At 36.2% G+C, this 12,636-nt stretch overlaps 1 protein-coding gene across 1 annotated transcript in view; it reads right to left on the reverse strand.

Moving 5' to 3' along the window:
- The window catches only part of KLHL4 (kelch like family member 4), a 114,377-nt gene that overhangs the window by 16,967 nt on the left and 84,774 nt on the right, over positions 1-12,636 (reverse strand). Inside the window, exon 9 of the mRNA XM_060087103.1 lies at positions 10,747-10,959. Within this exon, the coding sequence (XP_059943086.1) occupies positions 10,747-10,959 (213 nt within the window). The remainder of the gene's footprint in view (positions 1-10,746; positions 10,960-12,636) is intronic.

Here is a 12,636-nt window from a genome sequence, read left to right on the forward strand (position 1 = left end):
CTAGAAAGCTACAGTAATAAAGAGTGTGGTACTGGCATGATAACACATGTAATTATCAATGAAATAGAATACAGAGTCCAGAAATAAACCCTCACATACATGTTCAAATAATTTTTGACATTGGGGCCAAGACGACTGAATGGGGAAAGGACTATTGTTCCAACTGCTTCAAATGCTGATGGGAAAACGGGATATACATATATAAAATAATGAAGTTGGATCATTACCCTACTCCATATATAAAAAAAATTTACTCAAACAGATCAAAGGCCTGAACATAAGACCTAAAACAGTAAAACTCTTATACCAATACATAGGAGAAATTATTTATAACATTGGATTTGGCAATGATCTTTTAGATATGACTCTAAAAGTACAAATTATGAAAAAAAAAATAGGATTTAATATAAAATATTTGCACATCATAGGGTGCTATCATCAGAATGAAAAAGCAACCGATGCAGTGAAAGAAACAATTTGCAAATCACATATCTGACGAGGGGTTAATATAGAGAATATATGAAGAATTCCTATAATTCAACAGCAAAAAGAAAAACAACCTGATTAAAAGATGGGCAAAGGACTGGAATATACCATTCTATAAAGAAGATATACAAATGGCCAATAGCACCTGTTAAGATGCGCAACATATATAATCATTAGAGAAACTCAAATTGCAACCACAAAATGGTACCACTTCAAATCCATTGCGATAGCCATGAAAAACAAATGAAAACAATGTTGGTGAAGATGTACAGAACTTGGAATCCTTCTGCTTTGTTTTTGGGAATAGAAAATGGTGCAGCTGCAATGGAAAACGGTATGGTGGTCCAACAAACATTTAAAAATGGGGGGACCTTCAAGATGGCAGAGGAGTAAGACATAAAGATCACCTTCCTCTCCACAAATACATCAAAAATACACCTACATGTGGAACAACTTCTACAGAACACCTACTGAACACTGGCAGAAAGCCTCCAACTTCACAAAAGTCAAGAAACTCCCCACATACCTGGGTAGGGCAAAAGAAAAAAGAAAAAAAAGAGACAAAAGAATATGCCCAGAGATGGAAACAACCTAAGTGTCCATCATTGGATGAATGGATAAAGAAGATGTGGCACATTTATACAATGGAATATTACTCAGCCATAAACAGAAATGAATTGAGCTATTTGTAATGAGGTGGATGGACCTAGAGTCTGTCATACAGAGTGAAGTAAGTCAGAAAGAGAAAGACAAATACCATATGCTAACACATATATATGGAATTTAAGAAAAAAATGTCATGAAGAGACTAGGGGTAAGATAGGAATAAAGACACAGACCTACTAGAGAATGGACTTGAGGATATGGGGAGGGGGAAAGGTAAGTTGTGACAAAGCGAGAGAGTGGCATGGACATATATACACTACCAAATGTAAAATAAATAGTTAGTGGGAAGCAGCCGCATAGCACAGGGAGATCAGCCTGGTGCTTTCTGACTACCTATAGGGGTGGGATAGGGAGGGTGGGAGGGACGGAGACACAAGAGGGAAGAGTTATGGGAACATATGTATACATATAACTGATTCACTTTGTTATAAAGCAGAAACTAACACACCATTGTAAAGCTATTATACTCCAATAAAGATGTAAAAAATAAATAAATAAATAAAAATAAAAGTATATTATGTCTGAAAAAAAAAGAATATGGATGGGGCATGCACCTCTGAGAGGGAGGAGGGAAGGAGGAAAAGTTTTCACACACTAGGAAGCCCTTTCACTGGTGGAAATGGGGTGTGGGTTGGAGGGGGAAGCATCAGAGCCACAGAGGAGAGCACAGCAAAAAGTGTGCAAAGGGCAAAGCAGAGAGATTTCTGCACAGAGGATCAGTGCTGACCAGCACTCAGCAGTCTGAGAGGCTTGTCTGCTCACTTGCTGGGGCGGGTGGGGACTGGGAGCTGAGACTCGGGATTCGGAGGTCAGATCCCAGGAAAATGACTGGGGTTCACTGCATGAACACAGCCTGAAGGGGGCTAGTGCGCCAGAGCTAGCTGGGAAGGAGTCCGGGAAAAAGTCTGGAAATGCCTAAGATTCAGGAGACAATTTCTCTGGGGTGCACGGGGAGAGGAGGTTCAGAACACTGCCTAAACAAGCTTCAGAGACAGGCACGAGCTACGGCTATCAACATCGACAGCAGAGACAGACATGAAATTCTAAGGTTTCTGCTGCAGCCAACAAGAAGCCACTGTGCAAGCATAGGTCACTATCCACACCTCCCCTCCCAGGAGCCTGTGCAGCCCACCACTGCCAAAGTCCCATGATCCAGGGACAACTTCCCCAGGAGAACACATGGCATGCCCCAGTCTGTTGCAATATCTTGCTGGCCTTTGCCACTGCAGGCTCACCTTGCATTCTGTACCCCTCACTCCCCCTGCCTGAGTGAGTCAGAGTCCCTTAATCAGCTGCTCCCTTTAACTCCCTCCTCTCTTCGTGAAAAACAGATGACCAAGGGCGACTTACATGCAGAGGTGGGACAAAATCCAAACCTGAACACCAGCAGCTGTGCAAACAAAAAAGTGAAAGGGAAATTTCTCTGTGCAGCCTCAGTAGTAGCGGATTATATCTCCACAATCAAATTGACGTACCCTGCATCTGTTGAAAACCTGAATAAAAAGTGAATCATCTCAAAATTGAGGCAGTGGACTTTGGGAGCAACTTTTGACTTTGGGTTTGCTGTATGGGACTGACTAGTTTGTGATTTCATGTTTATATTGGTATAATTTTTAGTGCTTGTAATCATTGGTGGATCTGTTGATTGGTTTGGTTACTCTCATATTTTTCTATTAAACTGTTTTTATTATTTTTATTTTAATTTTTTTATTTTAATAACTTTATTTATTTTTCTTTCTTTCTTTTTTTTCTACATGTTCTTCTGAGTCGTGTGGCTGACAGGGTCTTGGTGCTCTGGCCAGGTGTCAGGCCTGAGAGTCTGAGGTGGGAGAGCCGAGTTCAGGACATTGGTCCACCAGAAACCTCTTGACCCCATGTAATATCAAATGGTGAAAGCTCTCCCAGAGATCTCCATCTCAACACTAAGACCCAGCTCCAGTCAACGACCAGTAAGCTCCAGTGCTAGACACACCATGCCAAACAACTAGCAAGACAGGAACACAACACCACCCATTTGCAGAAAGTCTGCCTAAAATCATACTAATTTCACAGATACCACAAAACACACCACCAGACATAGCCCTGCCCACCAGAAAGACAAGGTCCAGGCTGGCCCACCAGAAAACAAGTACCAGCCCCAACCAGCAGGAAGTCAACACAAGCCACAGAACCAACCTTACCCATAATGGGCAGACACCAAAAACAATGAGAACTATGAACCTGCAGCCAGAAAAAAAGGAGACCCCAAACACCGTAAGATAAGCAAAATGAGAAGACAGAAAAACACACAACAGATGAAGGAGCAAGATAAAAACCCACTAGACCAAACAAATGAAGAAGAAATAGGCAGTCTACCTGAAAAAGAATTTAGAGTAATGATAGTAAAGATGATGCAAAATCTTGGAAATAGAATGGAGAAAACACAAGAAACATTTAACAAGGACATAGAAGAACTAAAGAGCAAACAAAAAATGAGAAACCACACAATAAATGAAATTAAAAATTCACTAGAAGGAGAATAACTGAGGCAGAAGAAAGTAAAAGTGACTGGAAGTTAAAAGAGTGAAAATAACTATCGCAGAGCAGAATAAAGAAAAAAGAATGAAAATAATTGAGGACGTCGCAGAGACTGCTGGGACAACATTAAACACACCAATATTCAAAGTCTAGGGGTCCCAGAAGAAGAAGAGACAAAAAAAGGGAATGAGAAAATATTTGAAGAGATTATAGTTGAAATCTTCCCTTATATGGGAAAGGAAATAGTTAATAAAGTCCAGGAAGGTTAGAGAGACCCATATAGGAAAAATCCAAGGAGAAACACGCCAAGACACATATTAATCTAACTATCAAAAATTAAATACAAAAAATATTAAAAGCAGCAAGGGAAAATCAACAAATAACATACAAGGGATTACCCATAAGGTTAACAGCTGAACATCAGCAGAAACTCTGCAAGCCAGAAAGCAGTGGCAGGATATATTCAAAGTGATGAAAGGAAAAAAAAAAAAAAAAAAAAAACTACAACCAATATTTCTCTACCCAGCAAGGATCTCATTCAGATTCAATGGAAAAATTAAAACTTTACAGATAAGCTAAAGCAAAGAGAATTCAGCATCACCAAACCAGCTTTACAACAAATGCTAAAGGAAATTCTCTAGGTAGGAAACACAAGAGAAGGAAAAGACCTACAATAACAAACCCAAAACAATTAAGAAAATGGTAATAGGAACATACATATCAATAATTACCTTAAATGTAAATGGATTAAATACTCATACTAAAAGACAGACTGGCTAAAGGGATACAAAAACCAGACCCGTATATATGCTGTCTACAAGAGACCCACTTCAGACCTAGGGACACATACAGACTGAATGAGAGGGGATGGAAAAAGTTATTCCATGCAAATGGAAAGCAAAAAAAAAAGCTGGAGTAGGAATTCTTATATCCAACAAAATAGACTTTAAAATAAAGACTGCTACAAGAGACAAAGAAGGCCACTAAATAATGATCAAGGGATAAATCCAAGAAGAAGGTATAACAATTGTAAAAATGCAACAAACATAGGAACACCTCAATACATAAGCCCAAAGTTAATAGCCATAAAAGGGGAAATGAACAGTAACACAATTACAGTACAGGATTTTAACACCCCACTTGCATCAATGGACAGATAATACAAAAAGGAAATAAATAAGGAAACACTTTAAATGACACATTAAATAAGGTGGACTTAATTGATATTTATAGGACATTCCATACAAAACCAACAGAATACACTTTCTTTTCAAGTGCTCATGAAACATTCCCCAGGATAGATCATATCTTAGGTCACAAATTAAGCCTTGGTAAATTTAAGAACATTTAAATCTTATCAGGCATCTTTTCTGACCACAACGCTATAAGAATAGATATCAGTTACAGGAGAAAAAAAAAACTAAAATGGCAAACACATGGAGACTAAATAATACACTGATAAATAATCAAGAGATCACTGAAGAAATCAAAGAGGAAATCTAAAGCTACCTAGAAACAAATGACAATGAAAACACAATGACCACAAACCTACAGGACACAGCAAAAGCTGTTCTAAGATGGAAGTTTATCACAATAAAATCCTACATTAACAAACAAAAAAAAATCGCAAAAAACAACCTAACCATACACCCAAGCAATTAGATAAAGAACAAAGAAAACCCAAACTTAGCAGAAGGAGAGAAATCATACAAATCAGAACAGAAACAAATGAAAATGAAATGAAAGAAACAATAGCAAAGTTTAATAAGATTAAAAGCTGATTCTTTGAGAAGATAAATAAAATTGAAAAACCATTAGCCAGACTCATCAAGAAAATAAGGGAGAAGACTCAAATCAACAGAATTAGAAATGAAAAAGGAGAAGTAACAACTGACACTGGAGAAATACAAAGGCTAAAGAGAAATCACTACACGCAACTATATGCCAATAAAATGGACAAGCTGGAAGAAATGGACAAATTTTTGAAAAGCACAACTTTCCGAAACTGAACCAGGAAGAAATAGAAAATATAAACAAATCAATTACAAGCACTGAAATGGAAACTCTGAATAAAAATCTTCAAACAAACAAAAGCCCAGTACCAGATGGCTTCACAGACGAATTCTATCAAATATTTAGGGAAGAGCTAACACTTATCCTTCTCAAACTCTTCCAAAATATAGCAGGGGGAAGAACACTCCCAAACTCATTCTATGAAGCCACCATTATCCTGATACCAAAACCAGAAAAAGATTTCACAAAAAAAGGAATTTACAGGCCAATATCACTGATGAACATAGATGCAAAAATCATCAACAAAGTACGAGCAAACAGAATCCAACAACACATTAAAAAGATCATACACCATGATTAAGTGTGGTTTACTCCAGGAATGCAAGGATTCTTCAATATACACAAATCAATCAATGTGATACCCATATTAACAAATTGAAGGATAAAAACCATATGGTCATCTCAATAGATGCAGAAAAAGTTTTTGACAAAATTCAACACCCATTCATGATAAAAATCTCCAGAAAGTAGCCATAGAGGGAACTTACCCCAACATAATAAAGGTTATATATGGCAAACCCACAGCCAACATCATTCTCAATGGTGAAAACCAGAAAATATTTCCACGAAGATCTGAAAGAAGACAAGGTTGCCCACTCTCACCATTATTATTCAACATAGTTTTCAAAGTTTTAGCCACAACAATCAGAGAAGAAAAAGAAATAGAAAGAATCCAAATGTGAAAAGAAGAAGTAAAACTGTCACTGTTTGCAGATGACATGATACAATACATAGAAAATCCTAAAGATGCTACCACAAAACTATTAGAACTAATTAATGAATTTGGTAAAGTAACAGGATACAAAATTTATGCACAGAAATTTTTTGCATCCCTATACACTAATGATGAACACTCTTAAAGAGAATTTAAAGAAACACTCCCATTTACCATTGCAACAAAAAGAATAAAATACCTAGCAATAAACCTACCTAAGGAGACAAAAGACCTGTATGCAGAAAACTATAAGACGCTACTGAAAGAAATTAAAGATGATACAGACAGATGGAGAGACATAACATGTTTTTGGATTGGAAGAATCAATACCGTGAAAATGATTCTACTCCCAAAGCAATCTACAGATTCAATGCAATCCCTATCCAGCCACCAATGGCATTTTTCACAGAAGTAGAACAAAAATTTTCACAATTTGTATGGAAACACAAAAGTTCCCAAATAGCCAAAGCAATCTTGAGAAAGAAAAATGGAGCTGTATACTCAGGCTCCCTGACTTTAGACTACACTGCAAAGTTACAATAATCAAGAGAGTATGGTACTGGCACAAAAACAGAAATATAGATCAATGGAACAGGATAGAAAGCCCAGAGATAGACCTACACACATATGGACACTGTATCTTTGATAAAAGAGGCAACAATATACAAAGGAGAAAAGACAGCCTCTTCAATAATTGTTGCTGGGAAAATTGGACAGCTACTCATAAAAGAATGAAATTAGAACACTCCCTAACACCATACACAATAGTTAACACAAAATGGATCAAAGACCTAAATGTTTATATGCCAGACACTATAAAACTCTTAGAGGAAAACATAAGCAGAGCACTCTATGACATAAATCACAGCAATATCATTTTTGACCCACCTCTTAGATAAATGGAAATAAAAAGAAAAAGAAGCAAATGGGATCTAATGAAACTTAAAAGCTTTTGCACAGCAAAGGAAACCATAAATCAGATGAAAAGACAACCCTCTGAATGGGAGAAAATATTTGGAAATGAAGCAACTGACAAAAGATTAATTTCCAAAATATACAAACAGCTCATGCAACTCAATGTCAAAAAAACAAATAACCCAATCCAAAAATGGGTAGAAGACCCAAATAGACATTTCTCCAAAGAAGTTATACAGATTGCCGACAAACACATGAAAGGATGCTCAACATCACTGATCATTAGAGAAATGCAAATCAAAACTGTAATGAGTTATCACCTCACACCAGTCAGAATGGCCATCAAAAAATCTACAAGCAATAAATGCTGGAGAGGGTGTGGAGAAAAGGGTACCCTCTTGCACTGTTGGTGGGAATGTAAATTGATAAAGTCACTACGGAGAACAATATGAATATTCCTTACAAATCTAAAAATAGGACTACCATATAACCAACCAATCCCACTACTGGGCATATACCCTAAGAAATCCATAATTAAAAGGGTCATGTATCACAATGTTCATTGCAGCACTATTTACAATAGCCAGGAGATGGAAGCAACCTAAGTGTCCACCGACAGATGAATGGATGAAGAAAATGTGGTACACATATACAATGGAATATTACTCAGCCATAAAAAGAAATGAAACTGAGTTATTTGTAGTGAGGTGGATGGACCTAGAGTCTGTCATACAGAGTGAAGTAAGTCATAAAGAGAAAAACCAATACCATATGCTAACACATATACATAGAATCTAAAAAAAATGGTTCTGAAGAACCTAGGGTCAGGACAGGAATAAAGATGCAGATGTAGAGAATAAAGTTGAGGACATGGGGGTAGAAGAGTAAGCTGAGATACAGTGAGAGTGTGGCATGGACATATATACACTACCAAATGTAAAATAGCTAGTGGCAAGGAGCTACATAGCACTGGGAGATCAGCTTGGTGTTTTGTGACCCCCTGGAGGGATCTAGGGATCGTGGGAGGGAGATGAAAGAGGGAAGGGGTATGGGGATATATGTATACATATAGCTGATTCACTTTGTTATACAGCAGGAACTAACACACCATTGCAAAATGGTTATACTCCAATAAAGATGTTAAAAATAAAACATTTAAAAATAGAATTGCCATATGATAAAGCAACTCTACTTCTGTGTATATACCCGAAAGAATTGAAAGCAAAGGCTCAACCAGATATTTGTACACCTATATCCTAGCAGCATTATTCACAGTAGACAAAAGGGGGAGCAACACATTTGTGCATTGACAAATGAATGGATAAAGAAAATGATGTTGTATGCACATATAATATAATATTTTTTCAACTTTAAAAGGAAAGGAGGGCCTCCCTGGTGGCGCAGTGGTTGAGAGTCCGCCTGCCGATGCAGGGGATACGGGTTCGTGCCCCGGTCTGGGAGGATCCCATATGCCGCGGAGCGGCTGGGCCCGTGAGCCATGGCCGCTAGGCCTGCGCATCCGGAGCCTGTGCTCCGCAACGGGAGAGGCCACAACAGTGAGAGGCCTGCATACCGCAAAAAAAAAAAAAAAAAAAAAGGAAAGGAAGCTTGGATAAATGCTATAACATAGGTGAGCCTTGAATAATTATTGCTAGGCTAAATAAAATAAGCCAGACGCCAAAGGATCATTTATTATTCCACTTTTATGAGGTACCTAGAATTATGAAATTCATAGAAATTGAAAGTAAAATGGTGGCTGCCAGTGACTGAGGTGAGGGAAGAATGGGAATTTATTTTTTTAATAAGGATGGAGTTTCTGCTTGAGGAAATGAAAAATATTTCTGGAGATGGATGTTGGTAATGTTTTCACACCAATGTAAATGTATTTAATGCCACTGAGTTGTGCAGTTAAAAATGGTTAAAAGTGTAAATTTTATGTGATGTATATTTTGCCACACTAAAAATATCTAGCATAATGAAGAGGTGATCAACTACTACTTTCCTAACTTTGGGGAAAACTGATATGGATAATCTCAGTGTCACATATATTTGACTATAATATATTATATATTGAGACAGTAATTGAACTGTTTTATGTTTTGCATAATGTTAAAGTAAAATTTGTTTGCATCTCTTAAGATCCAATCTCAGGAAAAGTATTCCAGATATACACTGAGTAGCAGGGAGCTCGTCACTTATGATTAAACTTTAAAAAACAGAAAAAAAAGGAAAAAGTCTATCATAAATCAATTATTCCTTATAAGAAATGAAGTATTAGCATCATCAATTATGCTTTTCAGAAGAAAAATAATATTCGTATTCTTTCCTTTAGTCTTTTTTCCTTACATTATATCCTACATATCACTGTTAAATCAATTTCCCCCAAATTATTTTCTTTGTGATATTCCATTTCTTCAAATTTAATTATCCTTTTGCCTACAAGATGAAATCCAAAAGTTTCCACCTTGACATTTCAGGCTATCAAAAAATCTGGTGCTTAATTGTGTTTTTGAATTGCTCTTCCAAATTGTTTCAACCTAAAGTCTCTGCTAATATCTATGAAGATTTCTCCTTTATATTCACGTTTTGGCTGTGCTTTTTCCTAGACCTGAAATTCCCTCCATTCTTTTTATGCCTACAAAGTACAAATTCTATCTAGTTCATGAATTTCCCTTGAGGACTCCATTCATATTGATCTCTGTCTTCTGAATTCTGATAACCTGACTGACAGTAAATTTGCCACTGGACTGTGGTTAATATTATCAACTGTTATGTTTGTGCATATAGATATATATTTTTCTATCTTGAAAGGGAATATGAATAGTAAAACAACAAAGTAATATGACTGACATTTTAAAAAACACAGTGCACTTTGTACAGATGAATGTCTTCCATTCAAAGAAGTTACCTTTGGAAATTAAATACTTAATGCAATACAGTCATTGTTCAGAACATTATTAACACTTCTCTTTGGGAATTCTTTAAGTTTATTTTGTAGTGATAAGCCTTCATCCTTTGAGGATTGATTTTGTTTTCAAAACAGTAAAGTTATTTTGATTTGAGCTGGTGAATAGTTGAATGATATAGCTTGTAATAAAATTTATTTATTCTTTCATTTCTTTTGTCTCATTTTATAGGGTGACTATCAAATGATAAAATAATGCATTCTTTTTATACGTTTCTTATGATGAATCTGGAACGCATAAGGAGGATTTCTTCACAATATTTCAAGCCTAGGAGTAAGTGTACAACTTTACAGAGGATTATACCTCTGTAAGAATTAATACTTATTTGGAAGACTACTTAAAAATCCTTCTCATTTCTGAATAAAACACATAACCAAATAAATACATGAATAAAAAGGAATATTTTACCGTTCCACACAGTCAGAAAGTCTGGAGCAATGGTTAGAAGCAGGGGCATCATGACCCCCAACAACATATACGAATCCATTGTATGTTGCAACTCCCACACCTCCACGTCTTTTGGACATTGGAGCACACAGACTCCATTTGTTAGTATGTGGGTCAAAGTATTCCATAGATTTGAGGCAGGAACTTCCATCACGTCCACCAATAGCATATAGCCTAGAAAAAAGACAGAAGTGTGTGTGTGTGTGTGTGTGTGTGTGTGTGTGTGTAAATTTGTGCATAGAATGAAAGTGACAGAACCTTGTGCAAAGCATTGAACTGTGTATTCTACTCCCTTAGTATTTTACAGTGAATGGCCTGAATTTGTGAATGGATAGTTACCTAAAGGCATTTTTTAAGGTCTACCTTACCCTAAACCTCTGTTTCATCATTTTTTTGAAAGTTACTGTGACATAATATAATAGATTAAAGGATCCCATTGGAAATGAAGTACAGAGAAAGAAGGGAGGTATCAAAATTGTTGGTAGTATTTGTCAGTTAAACCTCAATAAATCTAAACATTTTTAAAGAAAGGTAAGATGCTTCCAAAACCCAACTATGGCAACCATACAATTTTAGCTAGGTTTAATTGCTTAGCATTAGAATCCCTGTTGTTTTCTATTAACGATTTTATTTAGTGTAAAAAATGTAACTAAGAAGATATTAATTTAATAAGTAACTAAGGGAATAGAATAAAACCTAGAAACCAGATTTTTTTTCCTAGAAAGATATATTGGCTATGACATTTCTCTCATAAATTTTAAATGCCAATTCTTTTGATGAGCAGTATTTTTAATCTAATTTAAATTTAATCCTGCATCAATAAAGAAGATAACCATTTATTAAACTATATGTCTATAATTACCCTTCATGCTCAATTGTGAACAATAGCAAGTCAGAAAGATAAAATTAAATTAGTCAGATTCTATGATTTCAGCTTCTTCTGTAATAGGTAGGAGATTGCTACTGAGTCATCTGATATCATTCAGGTTAGGCAAGAGATAATCAGATTTAGGAGAATTTTAAGCTCTAAGACACTGTAAGTCTGGGTCTCCTCTTAACTATAGACATTTCTTACTCCTTTCACAAGGTGTTGAATTGAAATTGAATTTTAATTGAAATTGTATTGAAATTTCTACAGAACCTAATTATGTGATTAGATATTGGCTTTATGTATATGCATAGTCAATACAGACACACAAGGCTGTCTCCTGCCACTGACCCATCCTGGTGTCTGAATTTTTCATCATTCAAGTCTCTCCTATATGCTGGTCATTATCTCCAAAGGTTCCTTGTCAGAAAGTACATAATTACCTGCAAGAAGAACAATTCAAGCTCGTAGAAACCTCTAACATCATTGGGTTTCAATATATTAGCTTCTCTTATAGGCAAACGATCAGGAAGAAGGAAAGATTCAGAAAGATGGTACTAGTTGTAGTTCTAAAATGCTCAGGAGAGTGAATGGTAAAGAACAAAAAGACTTGGTCTATAACAAAGACTTACCAAAATTTTGATAAGTCAAGAATAAGTTATAATGTAAAAAAATGGTAGTTTATTGAGGGTAAGTTTGGAACTGGTTTGCTTCTCAAATTTAATGTACACACAAGTCACTTGAGGATCTTGTTAAAATGTCTATCCTGATTCAGGGGGTCTAGGTTGGGGCTAAGATTCAGCTTTTCTAAATAGATCTCAGGTAATGCTGATGCTACTGATCTCAGGACCAGACTGGAGTAGCAAAGGGCTACAGAATATTTAATTAAATATTCATTTTAGACAAGTATTTTCCATCATAATGAAGGGAGAGTTCCAACAAAGGCCTTCTACTATCGATAACTAGGATGTCCTGGTCACTGG

Source organism: Mesoplodon densirostris, chromosome X (genome assembly GCF_025265405.1).
Source record: "Mesoplodon densirostris isolate mMesDen1 chromosome X, mMesDen1 primary haplotype, whole genome shotgun sequence".
Lineage (NCBI taxonomy): Eukaryota > Metazoa > Chordata > Mammalia > Artiodactyla > Ziphiidae > Mesoplodon > Mesoplodon densirostris.